At 44.5% G+C, this 26897-nt stretch overlaps 2 protein-coding genes across 34 annotated transcripts in view; one reads left to right on the top strand and one right to left on the bottom strand.

Annotated features, from left to right (window-relative positions):
• The window catches only part of BBOX1 (gamma-butyrobetaine hydroxylase 1), a 42099-nt gene that overhangs the window by 7373 nt on the left and 7829 nt on the right, over positions 1 to 26897 (top strand). For both annotated transcript variants that reach the window (XM_013177765.3, XM_013177764.3), the window contains exons 3-4: positions 776 to 890; positions 22106 to 22304. In XM_013177765.3, the coding sequence (XP_013033219.3) occupies positions 776 to 890; positions 22106 to 22304 (314 nt within the window). The remainder of the gene's footprint in view (positions 1 to 775; positions 891 to 22105; positions 22305 to 26897) is intronic.
• The window catches only part of CCDC34 (coiled-coil domain containing 34), a 114642-nt gene continuing 107185 nt past the window's right edge, over positions 19441 to 26897 (bottom strand). For 27 of the 32 annotated variants that reach the window (XM_066997466.1, XM_066997464.1, XM_066997481.1 and 24 more), the window contains 4 exons: positions 26705 to 26818; positions 24009 to 24110; positions 21608 to 21752; positions 19441 to 20285 (listed from right to left, as the gene is read on the bottom strand). The gene's annotated coding sequence lies outside the window, so the exon portion shown is untranslated. Of the gene's footprint in view, positions 20286 to 21607; positions 21753 to 24008; positions 24111 to 25414; positions 25559 to 26704; positions 26819 to 26897 lie in introns of all 32 variants that reach the window. The other 5 variants (XM_066997474.1, XM_066997478.1, XM_066997484.1 and 2 more) reach the window with 2 other exon arrangements.

The raw sequence follows: 26897 nt of genomic DNA, 5'->3' as shown, positions 1-26897 counted from the left end.
GTAACGCTGTGTAAATTCATCCTTTGAATGAGCAAATGTACAGCGATAGTAGAGGGATTGCCTGCTTCTGTGTACACTGCAAGCACAGCGCTAATCGTAAACTAATGCTGGTGTTTTACCATAACATGAATGGCCAGAATTTTGTGAAATGGGGATCGAAGCCTACACAGCAGATGAGAGAATTCCATGGGGTGCGCGTGCTGCGCTGAGCTCTTTGGTTCATGGCAAGGAAAGCTTTACACTTTCTTTCCTTTTTTTTCAGGAATTGAAAAAAAATACATTTATTTGAAAGGGGGAAAACATGTCAAAACTAGGGAAATTGCCTCCTAACATTTTTTTACATGTGTCTGTCTTGTCCTTTTTCTGTTTTGACAGCTGTCAGTCTTTTGGAAGATATTTTTGCTCTCTTCTGAGTTGTTGATAAAGTGCTCTCCTCAGTGGCGTGTGCCAGCTTCTGTGATTCCCCACTTTTTGCTAAGCAAAGCACACACAGTGACAGCAGCCCGCACAAAATAGCAAGTTAGGTCATGTGCTTATGTGAAAATAACCATCTATAAATGGTATCAGAATTTGGATGGTGTTCAGATTGGGATTTCATTAATTGTTTGCAGTTACACTGCAAGGAAGCCTGAACTGTGATATTACTGATTGAAATATTGCAATATTTGTAATTTCTAAGGTTGGAGTTTTTAGTTGGTTTTTTTTTGTATGTTTGGTCTACATGGTGTTTTCTTTTTTTTTTTTTCTAAAATGACCTTTCTTTTTATTTTATAAGATATCTATTACGTGGCCCGATGAACACACAAGCGAATATGAAGCTGAGTGGTTGAAAAAACGATGCTTCTCTGAAGCAGCCAGAGCAGAAATGCGAGAGGATTTGTTTTTACCAGGTAGGAGTTCAAACCGCATCTGTGACACAGGTTTCAAATGCAGGTGGTCTGACGCTGCCAGCCCCGTCTAGAGGGTCCTTGCATGAGGACCAAGTCCGCCCAGCTGAAGCAAGCACAGCCACTCTTGGGAACATGTTTTTTGCCCTTTCCTCTCTTCTAACCTGTGGACTACAGGCCAGGAGCAGCCACCTGTGACTGCTGTGTCCTGGGTCACTTGCAGGGAGAGCAGTGTTCAGCTGCTCGGGCTGCGTTTACTTTCCTAAAAGCCACTTCCTTTCAGATAGTTTTTGGAGGTCTTAAAATGAGGCTTGTGCAGCACCATTGATCTGTGATAAAGCATATGTTGGTGGTCTTCAAATTATTTAAAGCTTTATTTTTAGAAGAAATCTTTAGAATTGCAAGGGAGTTATAACTGAAATATTTTTCCCTTTCCATGGCCTTCTGTTAAAAAGTAACCACGTAGCATACCAGTGTCTTGTGCTGAAGTTCAGGTTGTGTTTGCTCTGTGTGATTCTTCCTCAGTAGTTGACCGTCCTTTGGAAAAGAAGCAATTCGTGCAACTGGCAGTGAAACATTGACCATACAAGCAATGGTTACCCACGACACATCATTCACCCTTTTGAGGGAATGATTATAAAATCACCAGGTTTGCCATGATGCACGTTATCATTTCTTCCTTCTTCGGCAGTCTTTCATACTGTGAGCATGAAACGTGTGAAAACTTGCAAGATTTCTGCAGTTGCCCTTGACAGTGTTCCTGTGAGTTCTGCTGTTGCAGAAAGCTGTGGATCAGTATTCAGAGCTAAGACTGTATCCATTAAAATAGGGTATTATTTTAGTAAAAGAAAGTAGAGGCAGGCTGATGGTGTGAAATTCAGATCCAGCTATCGGTTCCAGCAGAGCTCAGCAAAAGGAAAGTCTGAGGTTGGTTTATGCTTCTTTTTTTGATGTGTTTTTTTCTAACAAAGAAAGGAGAAAGATTTTGTTTTGTTTTGTTTTTTTCCTGAAAGATTATAAATGGGAAAGCATAAGGCCCTAAGTATCACCCACTTCTGAGTTTTGTTTGGCACTTAGGGACAGCTTAAGGGGCCCATTATCTTTCCCAATTTCTGCCAGTCAAATCTTCCTTAGCTCCTAGCACCCATTTTCCTAAACAGAAGCCAGTTATTTAGATTCAGCCTTTTACATCTATCTTAAAACTTCAGTTATGAGTAGTATTTCCGTTCATTTCAGTGGATCGTGTAACAGATGTCTAGTAGTTCAGAGTGGAACTTTTTTCCTCTGGTGATTGATATAAACGTATATGTCTACTTTTGCCTTGGCAAGAACAAACTACACTGTTTACTATTTAGGAGGCTTGGGCATAATTCCCAGAATGAACATGATGAAGATGCAAACCTCATATAGGGAAACTACATTTGATTTCTCAGCTAGTGAGAACTTGTATTTGGAAAAATGAAGATGGTGTGGAAGTTAACACGACATTTTATAGCCTTTGGGGGGATCGATGAAAATCGATTATTGTTCTAATTAATGCCCAGACAAATTAGTTTAGATCTCTGGCTAAGTTTATTAGCAAAGGGATCAATAACTGTAATTTCGGGAATTCAGATATATAATGCTTCTTTTTTCCCTCCATTATGAAGCCTTAACTGGGTATGATTTGGCTTCTCTCGCACATATTTACACTGAGCTTACTCTCAGGATCTAAATACGATGCTTGTTTTGGAGGCCACTTCTCCCCTCTGCTGCTGCTGTTCTCTAGTGGAGCAGTCCAGATAAAATAAACGCTAATGATACTTTTTGTTCTTTGGGCAATGCTTTGCAAATTCTATTTTCCATGGTAGATCTGAGTAAATATGTTTATGGAAGTTGCACTAAGTAAGGGCCTGCATTAACTTTGGCTTTGTGTCGTAGTGTCATTCTGCTCTTTCTCAGATTCCCAGAAAAGATCTGGCACATTACAATGAATTGCTTCTTCCAGCGTTTCTCAGGTTTCGTTTGCAAAGAAGGCTGAAGTTATAAAGGAAGTGAATTTGCTTGATGGCTGTTTGAGACCTGTTTCTCATCGTGTATCAGGATAAGTTTAGAATCAACTTCCTTCTGGTCAGTGCAGTTACACCACTGCAAATTGCATGCTCTTAAGTAGCTAATCATATCCCAGCAGCATAGCATTACGGATGACATGAAATGCCAGCCCTGCATACTGGTTCAGCAAATACGACAGCAAGCTCGCCAGACTGCTGTAGTTAGAGGTTAACCTTCACTGCTGACATTATCACAGCTGTGGCTTTTTTTTTCTTTTTTTTTTTTTTTTGGAAATGGTTATTTGCATTTCATGTTGCTTTTATGATGATTCTTGTTGTAATTTCTTTTCCAAAAAATTAGATGTCAAGCATGTGTCAAACCAGAAAAAAGAGTAGGTTGTACCTTCACTGCATGATGGAAGTGACTATAATAACTCCATGGCAGTATGTCAGGAGTACCCTTTTAGAAACAGTGCCAGACCTTATCAGTGCGGTACGCAAAGTCCGCTGTGTGTGTACACTGAGGCTCTCTTCAGCGTGGTCTAGGTTAAAACCTAGGTTAGGTTAAAGGCCTCAGACAGCAATGGTCCTTTAAAATGTGATAATACTGAATATATATCTGATTCCACTAAAGTTTGAATCGGGATATTAACACTGTCATTGGTGTTTTCAGTTTTTCTATGGGGCCCTGATAGATAACTTCTTAAGAGAAAGAAGTTAAAATGTTTGTTTGTTTGTTTGTTTGTTACTAAAAGAGTTTGTTCATTCGAATATATCCTATAGTAATAATTAACGAGAACTGCCCCTGTAAGCTAGGCTGCCGTATACGTGTGCTAAGTAATTGCATCGGGTTGACATGGCAAGGGTGCAGGACAGCAGAAATGAGGATGTCCCACAACAAACACTGAAATGCCCATTTAGACAAAATGTCTGAAAGCAGTAGGTTACAAATCAGGAAAGTTTCTTAAAAGCAGTAAAAAGCTTTAAAAGGCAGAAACTCCCGATAAAGTTTGTTCACTCATAGTGAACATCTTCCATCTCCTGAAGTAGTGGTTTCCAGAGTGCCTCTGCTCCTTTTTTTTCCCCTCGTTTGTGTGACAGCTGTGACTGCTGAACTGCTGGAGAGAACAGCACGCTGACACAGGCAGTCAGAACCAGAGGATGCAGACTCCAGGTCTGTGCTTTGTTTTTCAGTCCTTGTTTATTTTGCCATGTGGCTCATAACAGTGCAACCTTCCAGAATTTTAATTTCAGTGTTTCAGCTGGTTGTTAGTTGCTTTGCTTCAGCGATTTGTGGCTTTGGCAATTTCAGAGCTGTAATTGCTAGCAGAGTTAAGCCGTGCACTTTGAGAAGCACAAATACAACAGCTTGCAGGCAAGCTTGTGCACTGCGGGCATCCACACTGCCTGTGGCTGCAGTGCTACCTAAATACAGGCATGTATACATACAGTCCTCTAGCTTGTATGCATGTGTCAGTGGTGCCTGAGTTCATCAGACATGTATAAAATACATTTTCTGAAATGGTGATGTCTTCTTTCCTAAAAGATTTGTATTTTTTGCAGATGGTGGCAATTGTGCCAGTGAAATATTTTTTTTTTCTTCCCTGTCATTTAGTTTCACTGCAGATCAGTTTCAGTAACTATCTTGCATGTCTTTCTTCTCTGGGAAAAAGACAGAACTTTCTGATGAAGCTTTTTCTAAAAGTAACCATCCATTCCTGGAAACTCTCAGACCAGTTATTTCTGAGACACATTTTCAACAGGGATATAAAGTTATTGTCTTTTGAGAAAGGTTGTTAGAAACAGATGTCTACTAGGTTGCTTTTTTTTCCCAATTTATATAAAAGAGAAAAATTTTTGAGTGCATTATACCACATGACTCCAAGTAATTACCAGTGTTTGATTTTTTTTTTTTTTACATTGAGTATCCATTACTGTGGGTCTAAAATGGAAGGGAAAATAACTCTGACTAAATTCAATAGTTTTAATCAGAAAAAAAATCCAGATTTTCCAATCCATTCACTTTTAGAGTGCTAAATACTTAAAATACATATATATATATATATTTGTTTTACTCTGAAAACAAGTATATGAATGAAAAATGTCATTCTCTTTCATTTATTCCCCAGTAAAAGATTCTAAGCTTGCCAATTAATATTTTCTGTAGCACAACGTAAACGCTGAATAATCAAATCCAAGTGTTTGTCGATGAGTGCACGCTGTCTACAGAAATTGGGCAAAGGCCATCTTCTCATTTTGTGCAGACTTCTGATGTACAGTCTTTCTGTGGCTAACCTGGTATGATCAAGAAATTGTATTTATTTATTTATGTATTTTCCCTAAAATTATTATTCTGAAGTTGGAAGATGTGATGACTGCTTCTTTCAAAAGCAGGTCATTCTTCCCACTTTGAAAAGCACCTAGATCTGGGTTTTTAGTAATCGTAGTGCAGTTGGTCAATAAAGATGTGAAATAACTCTACAAGACCTTTGTTTTTATCCCTTGGGAATCATCCAGCTACACAGAGATTTTTAATATGGCAACTGCATCTGTGCTGCGCGGGTGAGAACTAAGGCTGTCCAAACACTAATGACTCGCTGCTATCTTTCTTGCTCTCTCAGGTTTTAGAGCTTATGTTCTTAAATTTCTGCCGGAGTACAATGGAAACTATATTAACTGTGGTTACATCGTGGAAAACATGCTATACTGACACGATAAAATAATAAGGAACATGAGCGGGATCAGTTACCACCAAGAAATACTGGCAAGGAGCTCGATCCTTGCTTAGTGCAGTTTTTTGATAGATTCTCAAGCTGTAGGGGGGTGTGTGGATAAAAATGGAAATAATGTTCATGGTGTTCAGTGTATGGAAGAATAACATTTTCTGTGAAGCACACAATCATTCTTTGTAATATTGTTAAGTAGAAGAACGTGAATATCTTAGCATCACAGGATCTTTTTTAGTTTTATGATGTATGCTTTCCTGTCCCTTTCCCAAAGAACTGTGAACCTGCTAATTTGTCAAATTGTAAATATTGGACAGTGTATAACTTTTTCATGTGGGGCTGAGGAGAAGGAAATCTTCATAAATATTGCTGCTTTTAGTGTTGACTTGTCTCTCTCCTCCTCCTGTTGAAATTACTAGAGTTGTACTTAAGTCGCTGTGATGGTCTCTGGGACCCATCAGGAAAGGAAGTCCTTCATTGTTTTTCAGGCATATATGCATCATTTAAAAGTAGTTCATGCCCATGTCAGACATAAGTGATAGAAATTAGACCCAAGATCCAAGATCTGTTGCAGCTACCAGAAGGGTTAGAACTAGCACCAATATATTTGAGTTAAACCCTATGATATCTCTGGGGGGGGAAAAAAAAAGTAGTGTATAAAGTGTAAATATTAAAAAGACTGTACAAAACTCTATGCTAAAAGTCATTATATGAAAGTTGCCATATAACCTACTCTTTTCAATTCATTAAATGTACCTGATAAAAACAATCATCTGGCAGTCAGCTGTAGAAAGCCAATGCGACTGTCAGCCAATTTCCCCTTTGGTAATAGTAAATGCGTTTATTATGCACACTGCGTCGAGCTGATACTTAAATCATGCAAGTTTCTCCCTATTTTCTGTGGCTTTATCGCTGCAAATGAATCACTTTATTTTAGTGTGGCTCTAAAAACTTTTTCCACTTGCTTCTGTTGATGGAAATTATTCCTTTCTAATATTTTGAAAGGTTTGGGCAGTGCTGTGAAGGCATTGGTTTGTTGTATGCTCTAAATACGCAAGTTTGTTTTCGCATGGATTGATTTTCATCATTTTCTTCAGGATATTTAGTATTAAATGCAGTGGTCGTATTCATGTTCTTAGAATAAAGTATTTGATACTTGCACATGAAATTTGCATGAATATGCCAAAAAGATGTGGCCTACGTAAAAGATAATCAGAGTAGCTGTGACAGTTTACCATCAAGGTAGAATGATTTCGCGAAGCTCTGTGCTTTATGCAGTGCTGTTCCTTGCTCTCATCACTGACTGTGATGGAGCGGAAGAGCTGCGTTGAATTTGCTGATGGCACCAACCAGGGACCAACTCTAGGAGTGTTGAAGGATGAGGGTTGCAGCTCTAAATGACCCTCACAGATAGGAGAAATGGTAAAAATGTTTAAAAAATGCTTTAATGTGCTGAGCAACTAGTTCACCTAGCCTACTTCTCAGTCTCCAGCAGCAATATAACAAAAGCACCCGAGCCCAGCTGCCCTCCCCAGTCCATTTCCTTCATATTACTGAAGCATCCGCTGTCTTTGTGCCAGGGTTTGCTGTAAGGTGCTGCAGCTTGGCAGGTGTCGGAGTGCAAGGTAGGGAAATAACCACCTGTCTGGGGTTGGTACTGCTCGTAGACCAAGTGCTGCCTGTGCTGGCAGAGGGGCTTGAGATCAGGGCAGCCCAAAGGGAAACCTAGCCTGCATCAGGGATGAAGTAGCCCTTCTGCTCCATTTAACAGAGTAAGGCTTCCATAGCGAGGTACCAGTATAGGGCACTGGGCGTCAAGAAAGGCTGCAAAGACAGCGTGCTCATTTGGAAAGCTCTGTAAATGGTCAGGGGTCTAGAGACATCTAAGAAATCAAGGACTGCGGAGAGAGAGAAGAGTGAAAGAACCGTTTGTTTTCCATGTTCACGGTGGGTATGTCAATATACTGCATGTGTACGTATAAGAAAATATTTTCAGAATAGGTGAAAATTTGAGTTCAGACAGACTATTAACAGTTTCAAATTAAATGGAAGATTTTAAGTGAGGGCATATTTTTTATAGCAATAACTTTACAAGCTGCACTAGATTTATATATATATTTTTGTCCCAGATACCAGCTGCTGCTGCATTCCATACATTTCCCAAGGATTAGTAAAAACTTGGAGCTGTACACAATGCGTTTTCAGCTTTTGGCATATTTACCACAGTGTCATTACACAGTACAGTGGGAAATGTCAGGGGGAAAGGTTACTCCTGCAGTAGCTCAAAGACTAAGCTCTTGGCTGCAATAATATGCCACTGAAGGGCTGGGAACTTGGAGCCTTTCTTTTCTGAAACATGAGGTAGGATTTATAACATGCACTGTGTAAGCATTCATGTACCAGGCTGCACCTTTTAAAAAGCAAAACAATAAACCACTGAGGATGCTGGCTGCACTTGTCACTGGAAGTGAATTCATTTGAGAGAACTGGAACTTGGAGGACAGAGTTGATAGCCTTGCCAAGGCAGGATTTGACTAAATTTACCACTTTTAAACTATTTTTTTAATTTATTTTAAAATACAAAGTAGCCAAAAAAAAAAAAAAAAAGCCTAAGAAGCAATTTTACTTGAACCATTTCTCAGTTTTGGTAGCTGCCTGTGGAGTATCAGTGAACAGTTCTGTCTCCTGGAAATTTTGCTACATCCACATCCGAGCAGTGCTGTGGAGGTTAAACATCTGTTTGCTCAGCAGACAGTGTTGAGTCCTGAATGCGGTGCGGAGTCTGGGAAAGGATAAACTCCCAGTACCTTGGTGGGATGCACATGGCTGATTTGCTGTGCAGGTTATTTACGGGAGCATTTTGTGTTTAGCGTTTGTCTCCCTCAGCTCCTTAGAGTTGGAGATGGGAGGCCAGGCGAGCGCCTCCACTGCGGGGGTCTGGTGGGGAGGAAGACCAGGTGAGTTGTTGCTCCTTGAACATTGCCTGCAGTTTAGCTGTAAGGCTTGGCAGGTGTGTTATACTGAAATCAAGGGCGGTCCTGGACAGGTATACTGAGTAAGTACTGTCTTGCACTGCCACACCGTGCCTTGGGTTGTGCATTAAATCCACAGTACCAACAAAGTCTCACTTTGTTGCTGCTGAGCTGTTGGCTGGCTTTGATTTGTCTGCTTGAATCTGGAAACTATTATTCCAGGTGCTCAGCTTCAGGAAAAGCAGGTGGTTGCAACAAACAACAGAAAGAGCCCAAAACCCAACACTACAGCCCGTGTCCATTGACTGCAAAAGGAGCATCCCATCTGAGGTGGAACTTCTAGCAAGCACGGTGACAGCTGAGAATTTGAGCAGAACTCTACAGTTCATGTTCTCGGAGAAGCCTGGAGCACTTGGAGCTGCAGTTAAATTCCAGGCTCCATATGTGTTTTCCAAAGTGGGAAAAAAATCTATTGGTATATTCTGTGAAATAGTAATATCCCTTTTATTTTATGTAAGGAAGATTAGGGAAATATTTATTCACGAGACCAGGAAGGAAAAGTTGCAAGTTAAATACCCCATTAGTTTGCACATGGTTGTTTTACCTGCACAAACGCTGAAACTGAAATCTGTCTTTCAAAGGGTATTCGTGGCGGTTCACACAGCATAGCTACAGCTATTTTAATTTTATAACCTTTAATAGAGAAAAAGGAAAACATTTATATTTTATTTTTTCCCAATCTTTCAAATGTGTGAAAGGATGTATATTGACTTAAACACACTGGAGCAGTGAGTAGACAGCCACGGAGTGGTCTCACTAAGGAATTTAATGAGGTGAGATTCTGTGTCTCCTCAAGGATTGCACTTTCTTCATTTTGTGGACATGTTGTGAAATTCAACAGCTTGTCAATCATACCGCAGCTTCTTTGAAACACGGGATAGGGTATAAAAGATGGTCTATGTGAGTGGCTTATATTTGGGTATGTGTGTTGTGTTTGTTGGACAGCCTCTAACTAGCTGAGCCAGAGGAGTAAGGAATACACGTGGCTGGAAATTTGCAGACTTTGCAACTGCTGAAAATGTAACTCTGTGGTGTCGGGGTTCACTTTTTTTATGAGCACGTGGCGTTTTGTGCTTGCTACCTGTATCTAGAGAGAGAGAATTAAAAAAAAATAAAATTGCCTTTTACATTTCTTTGAAGTGCAGCGTGTCCCTCAGCACCAGGCAGAAAGCTGCTGCTTGGGGGGCACAGTGGGTGCTGGCAGCCCTGCAGTAAGGAGGGATGTAAGTGATGCAGCCTCCTTTTTTCAAATGCTCTTGGTCTCATCTCTGGCGTGTAATCTTCACAGTCGATGGTTGGACAACTTAACTGAACGTTAGCTAAAATACCAAGTGAATTGGGTGTGATTTAAAGAAGACGAGGTGGTTGTTAAACAAATAGCTGCCGATGCCAGCAGAGCCAGGCCGGCCGGCTGAAATCAGAGCAGAGGGCAGCGTGCCGGCCGGGGGGGCGTGCAGCGGTTCCAGGGCCGTGTACGCTTGCTGCCCGGTGATAAAATGAGTTTTTTCCTCCTGCATGAGAAGCGAATGCAGCGTGTGGCCACGTCGGGCAGCGCAGAGGCAGCAGCAGCACGGAGCAGCCCAGAGGTCCATCTAGCGGCGTGCAGGAGGGAAGGCGGCGCGGCACACGGAGCTCTGCACCGGGGGCTCCCGGGTTCAGCACCTTCTGCCCTGCCCACGCTGAGCCAGGTAGCTCGGGTGACTGGCACTGGTCCCTGGGCGGAGTGCTTTCACCCCGGAGATACACAGAGATGCAAGATTTCACTGCTCGCGTCTCAGCACAAGACAAGCGCAGACGGCTGCTGCTCAGAGAGGAGAAAGGGAGAAGAGTTTGCAGTCTGGTTATGCGGTTAGAAGCGCCTCGGTGTCTTCAGGGGCTGTGTCCTTTTGTTTTCAGCTCCCAGCTCCAGGGTGCTGCCACCGAACTATGAACAGCTGCTGCCAGGGAGGTACCCCAGTCCCCCTGCGTGGCTTACGCTTCCTCTGCAGTCCGCAGCAGATTTTGCTCGGTCTCCAGGCCCCGCACCACCCGCTTCCCACGTCACATCCCTCGGTTTTTCCCAGGTAGTGCACATCTTCCTCCTCCCTGACAGGTGCTCCCATTGTTCATGTTGCATGTTTCCTCCTCTGCTGCCTGGGAGAGAGCCTGTAGTGGAGAATTCACCCAAGCATATTTCTGACGTTGCCTGTCACCAAAATCAGAAGAATTAGTTCCTTTGCTGGATTTTTTTTTCTCAAAAACAGGCAGAAAATATGCTTCTTTGCTCAATTTTGTTCTCTGAAATGGCTGACCCTTTTGATTGATTGTTCTCCCTATAAACTCAATATAAGAAAAACTTTAGCATAAAAAGAAATCTGCCCAAAAGGTTGCATTTTGCTGAAGTTGTAAGCAATTAAAAACAGTTTACAGCAGAAAAGCAGATTTCTGAGGAAATCTCGGTACCGCTTACTATTAACCAGTCTTTCAGTGTTGTAGCTGTGGATATGTATGGTGTGTCTGCAGGTTATCATGAATATGCATAGATGGGTAAATACACGGGAGAAAACAGTTGCCTATGATGCTTTCTAGCAAGGCCATTTCATAGGAGTTACATCTTGACCTAAGATTTAGTTACTCTAGCAAACCTGTAGTCATTTCAGATTTAATCTAACGATGTTTACAAACTCGATTTATGTCAATATAACCAAGACCGTGGCAGCTTGCTTTAAGGTGTGCGGGCAACCATTTCACGTGGCTTCAATCCTGTCCTGTTTTAAACACTAAATAAATAAGCAAACAAAAGACCAGGGTGGGTTCAGCGGCCCACACCGAGCAGTGCAGTAGCACATTATTCTCTGCAGTCATTCCAACTGTGGAAGAAAATCGCCAGTAGCTGTAAAGTAGGAAATGTGACGCACAGTTGTGGAGCTCAGTGCCCTGTGCCAGTAGCACAGACAAATTAAATTAAAGTTAACTGCATTAACGACAGCCAGGCTCCAGAAAGTGTCCTGGTGAGAAGCCGCGCTTTGGGCTCCGTGATTCATTTCCTGCCTTTTCACTTTCTGTCGACGTTGCCATTCCCTTGAGTTCTTGGCTAAATGCACTGGAGCCATTAAACTTTAGGTGATATCTATTTCAGTTTTGTCTAGCAAAAGTGGTCCTGGCAGGAATAATCTGAGAAAACAAAAAAAAAACTTTTTAAAAATTATTTTAACAAAGTGGTCTTGGCGTAAGAATATTGAGGGCAAGTCAAGATAGTCATAGAGTTTAGTGGTTCTTGTGTGTTTTTGTCTGCACTAATGAGCTGCTACAGCACTGCCTGCTGTTGAAGAAAATGAATTTGATTTTGCAGATGTCTATGAAAATCTTAAAATATACTTGGCTAGCCAAATTTGACTGGTTTCAACAGAATGGCAAATGTCCTAAGAAGTGAATGACTTTCCAAATTTGACACTTGAAAGAATGAAAACATTAAAACTTCTCAGCTAAGCCAATGTAGGAATTTTGGCATGGCCACGCTGCTTATTTTTCACTGGTCCATTGGGTTTTGGACCATTTTTGTTGTTGCTGTTGAAGCTCTCCCAAAATATTTCAGGCAGGTATTGCTATGGAAGCCCTCATCTGAAATGGCTGCAGTTTACCAAAGTTACAGTAAGTGAAACGCTCCGAGAGAAGCGTGAGGTGGCTGCAGAGACAGAGCCCTCCGCCAGCTGTGCTCTGGGTGGGGAATGTTTCAGGGGCACGAGTAAGGGAAGCTGAAAACACCGCCCCTGGTCATTCTACCAGCTTCCTCGGGGCTCTGCCAGAACTTCTGATTAGAAAGCATCTCAGCCGAACGTATTCTGTATGCCCGAAGCCTGGTTTTGAGCTGTATAGGTATGACTTGGGGTCTTACTATGAAAAGATGAAGGAAAAAAAATCCATTGTTCCCCAGAGGGAGGCGCAGATACCTCCAGCTGCACCGGCAGATGGCAGTTTGGCACTTGTCCGTGCACGGAGAGCTATCATTCTGTTCTGTATGCATTTCTTTGTCCATTAAAATAAAATGGCCGTGGTTTCACAAAGGGCAACCTTGTGCTAAGAGTTAAAAATCAGATCCAGCACAGAAAACAGTTAGTTCCTCCTTTGCACAATGCACAGCTCTTATTAAAAATTATTGCAAACGTGGATCTAGTATTCTTTATCCTGGTACACACAGAATTTTTGAACATTTGTGGTCTTCTTTCCATCAGAACGGATGGTGTTATTTTCCATAAAGAAAACTTTGGCTGATGTTGGTCGTGTTCAGCAGTGCTGCTGCTCTGTGACCTACGGGTGGAAGTCCAGCAAGTCAAACACCACCCTGGTGTTTCTGCTTATGATCACCTCGCATTTTTCTAGTTAAGCAGCTGCAGATAGTTTTCTTCAGGGTACACGAGAGGGCTCCTGCAGTGATCAGAAGGGTGGCTGTGTGAGTCTTGGGTGCAGAGAGCTTGTGAAACGTTCAGACGGGGGAAGGACCAGAGCTCCGTGGTGGCCACGGGACAGCAGCTTCTCCCTGGAGAGCCAGGGATGTGTGCTTCGGTCACACAGGCTGCAAGTCCTGCTCCTTCCTGCGGTGCAGCTGCCGGTTTTCAGGTCTGGTGGTGAGCTCCATGCAGTGAAGCAGACTTAGTTCCTTGTATTAAGCAGCAAGAAAATATTAAATGATAAATCAGTACAAGCAATAGCAGCATTCCTAGGGAGAAGGCATCAGAAAACAAAATAGAGAAGGAGGCATTATCAGCATTGGGATGTTCTGGAGAAAATAATTGAAATTACATACCTCATTATTTTATTTGTTAGAAAATCCCATTCCCAATGAAGTCAGCAGGGAAAAAGCACAACAGAGATACAACTCCAGCATAAGGTTATGAATAATTTGAATAATTATTCCCTACTCATGTTTTAAAAACCTGTTTTTTATACCCATCAGCCACTGGGAATTTTGCAAGTAAAAGAGTAGAAAATAATTTGTTGAATTTCAAATATAAGCTCTTCCAAATTGGCCGTTTTTGGGAACAGACACACATGCTGAGTTGCAGAAAGGCTGAATGATTTTCTCAACCTTAACCTGGGAATGAATAATATTTTACATGAGAAAAAACTAAATGTTTTTCTGACTGTATTTTGACTACATGTGCGCTACAAACTGCACGACAGCAGCACAGATCCCAAAAGAACCCAGACCAAGGGAGGCAGACTGACAGCCCGGGGAGCTGCTGGGGTGCCCTGAGCGCAATGGGGCAGCCAGAGCAGGGAATGGGGAGCGCTGCGGGGCAGTGGAGGCACAGAGTCAGAGAATGACTGTCACAGCCCCGAAACGCCGGGCTCGGGGGCTGCCATCAGTCACCCCGGGGCTCCCAAAAAATCTGAACATTTGACCTGGAGTAAACCCGGGGGCTAATTGGTTGACCTCAGATGACCCTGAGGGCTAATTGGTTGACCTCAGATGACCCTGGGGCTATCAAAAATCTGGACGTTTGACCTGCAGTAACGCCGGGGGCTAATTGGTTGACCTCAGATGACCCCGGGGCTAATTGGTTGACCTCAGATGACCCCGGGGATCCCAAAAATCTGGACGTTTGACCTGGAGTAACCCCGGGGGCTAATTGGTTGACCTCAGATGACCCCGGGGGCTAACTGGTTGACCTCAGATGACCCCGGGGCTCTCAAAAATCTGCGCATTTGACCTAGAGTAACCCCGGGGGCTAATTGGTTGACCTCAGATGACCTTGGGGCTAATTGGTTGACCTCAGATGACCCCGGGGCTTCAAAAATCTGGATGTTTGACCTGGAGTAACCCCGAGGGCTAATTGGTTGACCTCAGATGACCCCGGGGCTAATTGGTTGACCTCAGATGATCCCGGGGCGCTCAAAAATCTGTGCATTTGACCTGGAGTAACCCCGGGGGCTAATTGGTTGACCTCAGATGACCCCGGGGCTCCCAAAAATCTGGACGTTTCACCTGCAGTAACCCCATGGGCTAATTGGTTGACCTCAGATGACCCCGCGGGCTAACTGGTTGACCTCAGATGACCCCGGGGCTCCAAAAAATCTGCGCATTTGACCTGGAGTAACCCCAGGGGCTAATTGGTTGACCTCAGATGACCCCGGGGCTCTCAAAAATCTGCGCATTTGACCTGGAGTAACCCCGGGGGCTAATTGGTTGACCTCAGATGACCCCGGGGCTTCAAAAATCTGCGCGTTTGACCTGGAGTAACCCCGAGGGCTGATTGGTTGACCTCAGATGACCCCGGGGCTATCAAAAATCTGAACGTTTGACCTGCAGTAACCCCGGGGGCTAATTGGTTGACCTCAGATGACCCCGGGGCTCTCAGACATCTGGATATTTGACCTGGAGTAACCCCAGGGGCTGATTGGTTGACCTCAGATGACCCCGGGGCTCTCAAAAAATCTGCGCGTTTGACCTGGAGTAACCCCGGGGGCTAATTGGTTGACCTCAGATGACCCCGGGGCTCTCAAAAATCTGCGCGTTTGACCTGGAGTAACCCCGAGGGCTGATTGGTTGACCTCAGATGACCCCGGGGCTATCAAAAATCTGCGCGTTTGACCTGGAGTAACCCCATGGGCTAATTGGTTGACCTCAGATGACCCCGCGGGCTAACTGGTTGACCTCAGATGACCCCGGGGCTCCAAAAAATCTGCGCATTTGACCTGGAGTAACCCCAGGGGCTAATTGGTTGACCTCAGATGACCCCGGGGGCTAACTGGTTGACCTCAGATGACCCCGGGGCTCTCAAAAATCTGCGCATTTGACCTGGAGTAACCCCGGGGGCTAATTGGTTGACCTCAGATGACCCCGGGGCTCTCAAAAATCTGCGCATTTGACCTGGAGTAACCCCGGGGGCTAATTGGTTGACCTCAGATGACCCCGGGGCTTCAAAAATCTGGATATTTGACCTGCAGTAACCCCGAGGGCTAATTGGTTGACCTCAGATGACCCCGGGGCTATCAAAAATCTGAACGTTTGACCTGGAGTAACCCCGGGGGCTAATTGGTTGACCTCAGATGACCCCGGGGCTCTCAAAAATCTGCACGTTTGACCTGGAGTAACCCCAGGGGCTAATTGGTTGACCTCAGATGACCCCGGGGCTATCAAAAATCTGAATGTTTGACCTGGAGTAACCCCAGGGGCTAATTGGTTGACCTCAGATGACCCCGGGGCTATCAAAAATCTGGATATTTGACCTGGAGTAACCCCGGGGGCCAATTGGTTGACCTCAGATGACCCCGGGGCTCTCAAAAAATCTGCGCGTTTGACCTGGAGTAACCCCGGGGGCTAATTGGTTGACCTCAGATGACCCCGGGGCTCTCAAAAATCTGCGCGTTTGACCTGGAGTAACCCCGGGGGCTAATTGGTTGACCTCAGATGACCCCGGGGCTTCAAAAATCTGGATATTTGACCTGGAGTAACCCCGGGGGCTAATTGGTTGACCTCAGATGACCCCGGGGCTATCAAAAATCTGAACGTTTGACCTGGAGTAACCCCGGGGGCTAATTGGTTGACCTCAGATGACCCCGGGGCTCTCAAAAATCTGCACGTTTGACCTGGAGTAACCCCAGGGGCTAATTGGTTGACCTCAGATGACCCCGGGGCTATCAAAAATCTGAACGTTTGACCTGGAGTAACCCCGAGGGCTAATTGGTTGACCTCAGATGACCCCGGGGGCTAATTGGTTGACCTCAGATGACCCCGGGGCTCTCAAAAATCTGCACATTTGACCTGGAGTAACCCCGGGGGCTAATTGTTTGACCTCAAATGACCCCGGGGCTATCAAAAAGCTGAACGTTTGACCTGGAGTAACCCCAGGGGCTAATTGGTTGACCTCAGATGACCCCGGGGGCTAATTGGTTGACCTCAGATGACCCCGGGGCTCTCAAAAAATCTGCACGTTTGACCTGGAGTAACCCCGAGGGCTGATTGGTTGACCTCAGATGACCCCGGGGCTATCAAAAATCTGAACGTTTGACCTGGAGTAACCCCGAGGGCTAATTGGTTGACCTCAGATGACCCCGGGGGCTAATTGGTTGACCTCAGATGACCCCGGGGCTCTCAAAAATCTGCACATTTGACCTGGAGTAACCCCGGGGGCTAATTGTTTGACCTCAAATGACCCCGGGGCTATCAAAAAGCTGAACGTTTGACCTGCAGTAACCCCGGGGGTTAATTGGTTGACCTCAGATGACCCCGGGGCTCTCAGAAATCTGGACGTTTGACCTGGAGTAACCCCGGGGGCTAATTGGTTGACCTCAGATGACCCCGGGGCTCTCAGAAATCTGCACGTTTGACCTGGAGTAACCCCGGGGGCTGATTGGTTGACCTCAGATGACCCCGGGGCTCTCAAAAATCTGCGCGTTTGACCTGGAGTAACCCCAGGAGCTAATTGGTTGACCTCAGATGACCCCGGGGCTATCAAAAATCTGAACGTTTGACCTGGAGTAACCCCGAGGGCTAATTGGTTGACCTCAGATGACCCCGGGGCTCTCAAAAATCTGCGCGTTTGACCTGGAGTAACCCCGAGGGCTGATTGGTTGACCTCAGATGACCCCGGGGCTCTCAAAAATCTGCGCGTTTGACCTGGAGTAACCCCGAGGGCTGATTGGTTGACCTCAGATGACCCCGGGGCTCTCAAAAATCTGCGCGTTTGACCTGGGGTAACCCCGGGGGCTAATTGGTTGACCTCAGATGACCCCGGGGCTATCAAAAATCTGAATGTTTGACCTGGAGTAACCCCGGGGGCTAATTGGTTGACCTCACATGACCCCGGGGGCTAACTGGTTGACCTCAGATGACCCCGGGGCTCTCAAAAATCTGCACATTTGACCTGGAGTAACCCCGGGGGCTAATTGGTTGACCTCAGATGACCCCGGGGCTATCAAAAATCTGAACGTTTGACCTGGAGTAACCCCGAGGGCTAATTGGTTGACCTCAGATGACCCCGGGGCTCTCAAAAATCTGCGCGTTTGACCTGGAGTAACCCCGAGGGCTGATTGGTTGACCTCAGATGACCCCGGGGCTCTCAAAAATCTGCGCGTTTGACCTGGAGTAACCCCGAGGGCTGATTGGTTGACCTCAGATGACCCCGGGGCTCTCAAAAATCTGCGCGTTTGACCTGGAGTAACCCCAGGGGCTAATTGGTTGACCTCAGATGACCCCGGGGCTATCAAAAATCTGAATGTTTGACCTGGAGTAACCCCGGGGGCTAATTGGTTGACCTCAGATGACCCCGGGGGCTAATTGGTTGACCTCAGATGACCCCGGGGCTATCAAAAATCTGAACGTTTGACCTGGAGTAACCCCGAGGGCTAATTGGTTGACCTCAGATGACCCCGGGGGCTAATTGGTTGACCTCAGATGACCCCGGGGCTCTCAAAAATCTGCACATTTGACCTGGAGTAACCCCGGGGGCTAATTGTTTGACCTCAAATGACCCCGGGGCTATCAAAAAGCTGAACGTTTGACCTGCAGTAACCCCGGGGGTTAATTGGTTGACCTCAGATGACCCCGGGGCTCTCAGAAATCTGGACGTTTGACCTGGAGTAACCCCGGGGGCTAATTGGTTGACCTCAGATGACCCCGGGGCTCTCAAAAATCTGCGCGTTTGACCTGGAGTAACCCCGAGGGCTGATTGGTTGACCTCAGATGACCCCGGGGCTCTCAAAAATCTGCGCATTTGACCTGGAGTAACCCCGAGGGCTGATTGGTTGACCTCAGATGACCCCGGGGCTCTCAAAAATCTGCGCGTTTGACCTGGGGTAACCCCGGGGGCTAATTGGTTGACCTCAGATGACCCCGGGGCTATCAAAAATCTGAATGTTTGACCTGGAGTAACCCCGGGGGCTAATTGGTTGACCTCACATGACCCCGGGGGCTAACTGGTTGACCTCAGATGACCCCGGGGCTCTCAAAAATCTGCACATTTGACCTGGAGTAACCCCGGGGGCTAATTGGTTGACCTCAGATGACCCCGGGGCTATCAAAAATCTGAACGTTTGACCTGGAGTAACCCCGAGGGCTAATTGGTTGACCTCACATGACCCCGGGGGCTAACTGGTTGACCTCAGATGACCCCGGGGCTCTCAAAAATCTGCACATTTGACCTGGAGTAACCCCGGGGGCTAATTGGTTGACCTCAGATGACCCCGGGGCTTCAAAAATCTGCGCGTTTGACCTGCAGTAACCCCGAGGGCTAACTGGTTGACCTCAGATGACCCCGGGGCTCCCAAAAATCTGCGCGTTTGACCTGGAGTAACCCCTAGGGCTAATTGGTTGACCTCAGATGACCCCGAGGGCTCTCAAAAATCTGCGCATTTGACCTGGAGTAACCCCAGGGGCTAATTGGTTGACCTCGGATTACCCCAGGGCTTCAAAAAATCTGAACGTTTGACCTCCAGAAACCCCAGGGGCTAATTGATTGACCTCAGAAGAACCCTGTGCCTCCCCAGAGCCTGTACCCTGTGTTCTTACATGAATTTGTTCATTTTTTTCGTCTTTTCCCTCTCCCCATTTCCACATGTGCCTTTTGCTGATGCTCTGTGCTCACCCTCTCTCTTTCTGGTGGCTTCCCCCTGCTCTGATGTTCCCCCCCCCCCCCCCCCGGCCTGCTTCCCCCTCCCCACTTTGTTGGGGTTTCCCCACTGCTGTAGCAGTTGCTGGGGACTCAGTGCCCCCCACTTTCAGGGTTCCCCCCCTCTGCATTGGCCCTTCCAGATTCAGCCATAGCTTGAGAGACATCAGCACAGGTTTAAGGTTCAAAGCAAGACTTTACAGAGCTGGCATTCGTTAACAAAAATCATCACCACAGCTCACTTCTTAACCACCCTCCCCACACAGGTGAACAATTAGTCCTTAACAAGCACATCCCAAATTAGCTGTGAGTATAAAATGGCAGAGAGGAGCTCTGCTGGGGTTTGATCCACTTCCAAGGTGAGTGACTTTGTGGGCCATTTGATGCAGCCAGCCAGCGATGCTATTGGGCACCTTCTTTTCCACTTCATTTTCATTCTTCCTTATTGGTGTTTTCTTCCTTTCTTCTTCTGAAAGGCACAGGGGCACCTCCCCTGCTCCTGACAGAGTTGACTTCTTGTACTTGCTTCCCATATGTCACACGTGTAGCCAGCTGTTCCTTTGCATCTACCTATCCTCTGCCCTGTGGTACTTTGTTATTTTATTGAGTGCCTTTTGCTGATGGGCTTGTTACAGGCCTTCAACTTGCATATCCTCTCTTGCTGCTTACGCTTGTTGAATTCACCTCCACCTCTTGGGTGCAGCAGGGCATGGCTCCATCCCCCCCAGCAGTGTGCACCCATGCTGGGGTCCTCCTGAGGGACTCTGCTTTTATGTAAGGGAGAAAGTAGATACTAACAAAAATTATCACCATCATCTTGGAAAGGCTTCCAAGCTTTACTTCAGACCCATCCTACCATGTGAGTGATTCCAGAGGCATTCCCTGGCAGAGGCCATCTCCTGTTGAGGGTCACCAGGAGCAGAGAGCTGGCAGGGGAGCTTCTGCAGAAGGGCTGTTCTTATCATCCTCTGGGTGAGCACAGGTGTGTTCTCTGGCTGTGGGCTGGGAGCCATACAAATTCCTGAAAATTAAGAGAAGGAGAAAAATCACTGAATTCCTAATCTCTGTGTGTCTGCATCCCACCTGGAGAGAAAGGGTTGTTGTCTCAGGTTGAGAGTGCCCAAGGAAGGAAAGGGTTATTGTCCTGGGACAGAACAGAGGCAGGAAAGGAAGAGCTAATTCCAGGTCTGTGTGTGAAGTGACTGAAAACATTTGGGGCTTTCCTGTGGTGCTCCCTGGAGCTGGGTATCTCCAGTGCTTAAACAGGCTGCAACAGCCCACCCCATGCAAGAAGGTTCTTCATTAGAGCTGCTGGCAGGAATTTCTTACTCCCTTTTTATGAGAGAGAGAAAAGCCCGGTCTTGGCATCTCCCCTTGAGTCATGGTCCCAAAACTGTAGGGTTGTTTTGCAGAGGAGAAGGAAGGAAATGTACAGGAAAGAAGATGCAAGTAAATGATGAAAAACTCCCCAGCTGCAGTCAGTGCTAGCTGTGTGCTCTCTGTGGTGAAGCCTCGTCCCTCCCATACCAGGCATGTGAGGGGAGTGTCCTGGCACCAGGAGCAGGCATGGACTTGGGTTGTGAGCTGCCACCGTGTCCGTGCCTTCCCTTAGCGTGCCTGGGAGGTCAGTGCCACTCCGCCTGGCCGGACACCCAACAAGACTTTCCTTTTCCAGAGGCAGTTTCAAGCACAACAATCCAGATCTAAGTTGTGTGTCATACGGTTTAATTTAATATAGTGTAATTTAGGCATAATTCTTAGAACTTAGCCATGTTGAGGGAAGAATTTTGCATTGTGTAGCCCTTCATAACATGAAATATCTGCCCAAGCCCCACGCTCATATCTAATTGTTACTGCATCCTGCCACTGTGTGTTAATGCTTTGCCTTTTCCATAGATTATCTTTACAAATGGATATAAGGCCACGTTGACTGACACCAGAATACATTCTTTCTCAGAAAATAATACAGTTAAGATAAAATCATTCTTTCTTCTACTTACAACCCAGTATTTTAGTTTTATTTCTTCTCTGTTAGGTGTTTTACCTGCTTGGGAACTCTAATTCTTACTCTTCTATTGTCAAATGCTCTGACAATTAATGCTGTTTGACAATGGGCAGGACAAAACTTCTTGCTCATTGCTCAATCTTTCTATTGTTATCCTTACCTTCTGGCAGTGTTTGGGTTCATTAACATCTCAGGCTCTTATTTGCAGTCATCCAAAATAACACTAATGCTCACGAAAAAGAATGAGACAAGCAATGACACCATCCTGCAGAACTTAGCATGGCTGCATGTGACTTGATGAAGCCAGGTCTACAAAAGAAAATCAGTTGGTCACTTACGCAACTGATGTAGTTACTCAGCTTCTAAGGCATAACACTGCTGTCTGTCTTCTGCTGTCCTGCACTGGGAACGTAATCCTTTCATTAATATGTATCCACGCAGTGCTTCCGAGGGGCATCTCAAGGTGCTCTGTGCTATTTTACCCTATAGGAGAAATTTTGAAAGCAGTCTTAGTTTCAGAAAGTCTTACCTTTGTGGTTCACCAGTACGGACAGAAAAAGTATTATGCACATTTCTGGTGTATTGTTAACAAAATATCCCTTTCAAATGGGCTTTTATTCCATTTCTGATTGAAACTTGCTTCTTTACTGCAATGCTTTGTTAAATTTTATCATAAAGATCCTTTTTTATCCAGGCATAATCTGGGACCAGGGTTCAGGTTGTTGGCTACAGGATTAAGGGCATATTCACAAATGCACGGAAATCCCATTAACTTCACACTTCGACTATGTCCTTTGAGGTTTTGAGAGCTTCCTTCTCTATTTCTTCCCTTCCAGAACGTCAGTACTGGGGCTCAGACCTGCAGCTTCCCGAAATACCTTTTGAAGAAATCTTGTACAATGATCGAAGTGCATACCAGTGGCTGTGCACCCTAAAGAAAGTGGGAATTGTGCTACTAACAGGAGCTGCTGCTAGGCAGGGGGAGTTGGTTAAGCTTGGCCACAGGATTGGTTTCCTGCGTCTCACTTTTTATGGGTAAGTTGCCGTTGTTGTTTTTCAGTTGTTATTTTTCGGTTTTCTTTTTAATATCCTTGCTTTGCCAACTATGTAATCACGTATTTCACTTCAGCTTACTGGACCTCTCTTGTGGATTAATTTATGAAAGCAAGAGGATTTTTTTCTTGCCTACCTATTATGAAAATGTGGAGACAATTGTTAATCTGTATAAGGAAAATGTGTAACAGATGTCAAATACATGACAACCCCAAGAGAGCCGTATATATCTGTATCACTGAGCAAAATCAAAAATCCCTAATCCAGCTCCCTTCTGCACAGAGGACGAGGTAGCTGTACTGAAACTTTTTCTTAGCCTGCTGAGTTATGGAAATAGGTAAGAGCATGCTGAGATGTGCGAAAATCCACTTTTCCCTACTGTTAGCTGAGTCCAACCTGAAAAGCCACAACCAACCTCACAGTGCAGCATCCCATGAGACTACGTAAAAGACCTCTTCCAAATTGCTGTACCTATGAACAATTAAGCGTGTGTGGGGGAGGGATGTTTTGTTTCACTTTGTTTTCCTTTAATTACCAGAACACTAGGACTCTGTAGCTTGGCCTGGATTACCTCTTCCTTGGGAAGATGTCTAGAGCATGTTCACATCTTATTTCAGTCCCAGGAATTGATAACTCATCGGGGGAAGAGGCAAATTTCAGTTTGCTATTGAATTCCAGCCCCCAAACCCTAGCTCCACAACATGTCCCATGCCCCGCTGGTGCAGGTCCCAGCCCTGTGTGCTCCTGGCTGGTATTTCACAGCTGCTCCTTTTTTTCTTTTAAGGAAGACTAAAATAGATAGTAACATTTAAACACACTTATTTCTTTGTGCCTGAATACACACCAAAACATGAACATTCAGGGCTTCCCATTTGAAAAGTTCCCTTCTCCTCTATAATTAATTAAAAGATAAATATTACGGCAAGACTTCTTCACTTGAATCTACCTAGTTCAGAAGATAACCAAATAAACCATGTGGGCAACAACCAAAGCATCTCCTTTGTCTAAAATTATTTAAAATAAAAAGCAGGAAAATAGTCAACCTTTGCCAGAAAGATGTTCCCACCAGACTTTAACTCAGAAGGGAAGATTTTCTTCCCCTTAATAATCTTGTATGAAGGCACGTGAGTCCTGTTAGAATATGCCATGTGGGTGAGGTTGGCATGAGCAGCACTGTGATACTGGGAGAAATTCATTAAATCAAGAGGGAGAAGGGTAAAGGAAAAGTCCTTTTTTCAGGCTACAATGCTAATTAAGACTTGCTGTTTATTGTTACATCTTCATTTTACCAATGAAGTTCCATCATTAGATATGGAAAAAGATATCACTGATAATACTACTGGCTCTTAAATTTACTGAACTTCTAAAAGGCAGGGGAACAGCTACTGTGATATAACAGCAACTTCTAGCAGGGTGGGAGTTGCTTCTGATCCATTCTCTCCACTTTTGTGTTGCTTTCTGCCCATGCACCCAGAGGACCCTGCTCCCAGGTCAGCTGCTGCCCTCAGACATGCTCACATATGAGCCCTGACATTAAATTGCATGAATGTAGAGGGAAAGAGCTTTACCCTATGATAAAACCTGCTATCTTTTTCTTTCTCGCTTGTTATATTTCTTTATTTCTGAAACAAAGGCTTGATTCAAATCTCTGGCAGCCCAAGCATCCCTCTGGCAGAAGTCACTCACTGGCATATTGGTTCCATGTGGGGTTGCCTCAGAGCAGTGTCCTTGTCATCTGGGCTGCAACGTATGGCTATACGCCGGACAGCAGACCAAACACCAGCACCCCTAATGGAGAACAAAAACATAGCTTTTAAAGGATAGTTATGGATTTGCTTCTGCAAGGTTCACCAAAGAATATTGTACTTGGATAAAACAGAAGCAAAAGTTGAGTGGATTAGCCTGCGTTAGGAACATGTCAGTTGACTTGAAAACTAAACACCACAACCCCTGCAAGAAATGGCTGTGGCCATGGCATCCCTTCCCTTGGTCACACAGAAAAAATTGAATTCTTCATAATACTTCTTATGTTGAAAATCAACCTGATTCTGTGATTTTTTTTTCCTGTGCTTCAAACCTGGGAAGCTGGCTCAGGAAAAACCTTCAAAATCAGCCAAAATTCTGAGTTCACTTCAATGAACTTCAGGTACGACACTTGTGAGAATGGCTTTTTATTTTTTTTCTGTTGACCTCCAAAAAGAGGGGGGTAGAGGGAACAACTGCTTTAAATTACCGTGAATATTACAAGTCTTTTCTGTCAGTTCCAGAAGCCATGTTAAATATTTGTAAGGCTTGAAAAAGAAACATGTATAATGTACTAGGTTGGTTAAGATGATGTACTTTCATTAGGATGTTTTTTTCCCCCTTTCTGCTCACTGTGCCAGAAGGAAAAGTGGTTTTCAACGTTAACTGGGATTCGGTCATGTCCATCCTACTAAAGCTAATGGGAACAGAACTCCCTGCTCCACTTGGAAACCTCATCCAGTGCTAGTAAATATTTTCTGCTGTTAAAAGCATTCCTAATGTCAAGCGCTTCTACGTCTGGCAGTCTGCTACAGGTCTCACTTAAATACTTGCATCGTTACGCAAGTAGTACTGCTTTCTTTTTCTGTTTTGATGTGCTCCTCATAACAGCTATGCGGTGGCTCTCAGGCATACCTGATCCTCTCTGAGGGTGTTTTGCTGCTCTCCTGTGTACCTGAGGGAGGAAAACTGTAGGGGTATCTTAGTTCAGTTAGCAATGAACAGAGCTCCAGAGAACAACAAATTGGTCCCTTGTGAAAGCATATCACTACAACAAAGTACATAATATCTGCACAATAACTTGGGTGGAGACAGGGAAAAAGCAACCCTTCAAAATACCCCAGAGATGTGTGCTTGGGTTACAACAGTACTTGTAGGAGCTTCCCTATGTTTAAGGGATGAGGAACTGGATCTAGAAGTTCCTAGGCCCTAAAACTGGAAATTACCTGTACATCTTCTAGAGCCATGTCAGCCCACCACATTTCACCCACTGTCCATCTGCTGAGCACCACAACATGTTTTTCACCAAGGCATCCAAAAGGTTTTGATACTTAGGTTTTGATGCTTACAACACTCAGCAGCACTGTAAGATGATAAATCTGCCATTCTGCTTGGCCGTCTGCCTCAGCTCTCGGCATCCTTGCTGTTCAAAATTACTGCCCTTTGCCCACTCAAAATTGTCTTCACTGTCCACCTTGCGATAACTTTCTGCTCTGTTTAAGAGATTCCAGAGAGTCACTTAATGCATAAATGTGCATTAACTATTAGGACGTACTTTACCTGACTGTTTGAGCAAACAAGAGATTCAGATTCAGTTGTGTCATCAGAATTTTTCTGTTAAAATAAATTGGTCTTGTACCTCACTGATTCTTGCCTAATATGGTTATAAAGAGTAATGTTTATTAAATGCTTCCCCTTGTTTAAGGTCAGCTTAAATAAATGTATTTATTGTGTTTAAAGATGGTTTCAATCAAACTAATTTGTATGGATGAGTTCTGAGTCTCTGACATATATTTAAGTATTTTAATACATCCTACAGCAAACTTCCTGATCGTTCATGTCCACGCCCGTTCACGTTCAGGACCAAGGCTGAAATTTGACCTCAATCCACAGCATTTGGGCAAATAATATTTAGACCTGCTTTTACTATTTAAATCAGATTTTCTTTTGGTGTCAATTAAACCTTTGTTTTGTTTTGTTAATTAAAAAGACTGTAGATAGAAAGCTGGGTTGCAAGATATTAATCCTTCTCAGAAGAAGCATCGTTCTGCTGCACAACTATCAGCCACGGCTCCTTCCTCCCAGCACACTTGCAGGCACACAAGTTGCATCATGTGAAATGTTTTTTACAATGACTCTTGGGACATTCCCACTCCCACCTCAAGAGCACTGTTTTTAAAAAGAGGGGTGGGGAGGGAATTCCTCAAGTACTAAAAAATACAGTTAGGATTGCATCTAAGCTTCCTGTTAGGTGTAGTGATTTAAAAATTATCCATTAACTATTCTTAAGTCACAAACCTAACGTCAAATGTTTTAATACAGCTATGTATGAAGTGGTAACATGCTAAATGTACCCAACAGATAAAACAGATAGCTAGGGAGCTGTATTCAAATAGCTTAGTAACCCAGCTTTTGTTAAATGTGAATCCATCGCATGAAATTGTGAAGACTTTAATAATTTTATTTTTTTTTGTGGTGGTGATTTGTTTGTTTTCAAATGTTTTAAAAGAAAGAAGTTTCTTATTTTTAGGCATGAGTAGCTGGAACACTGTCTAGAACTACTACAGAGGAGAAAGGACCTCTTTCTCTATAGTATCTTTTCTCCTGATTTAACCTGTTTCCTTTTCATATATACTTACTGTAGCACCTGGTCTCGGTACTCTTACATAGTTCTCACAGTAGCAGAAATTCTGTTGAGGTTTCAAACTGAACAATAGACTCAGAACAGCTGTTTATGGTCCATGTCTTTACCCCTAAAAGAGAAGTTCATTTATTACTGGCATTCAATTCTGAAGTGCTTTTTACAACTGTAATAAGATCATAATTTTTGGT

Source organism: Anser cygnoides, chromosome 5 (genome assembly GCF_040182565.1).
Source record: "Anser cygnoides isolate HZ-2024a breed goose chromosome 5, Taihu_goose_T2T_genome, whole genome shotgun sequence".
Classification (NCBI taxonomy): domain Eukaryota; kingdom Metazoa; phylum Chordata; class Aves; order Anseriformes; family Anatidae; genus Anser; species Anser cygnoides.
Note: the sequence above shows the minus strand (reverse complement) of the source record. Positions and strands in the feature narration are given on the sequence as shown.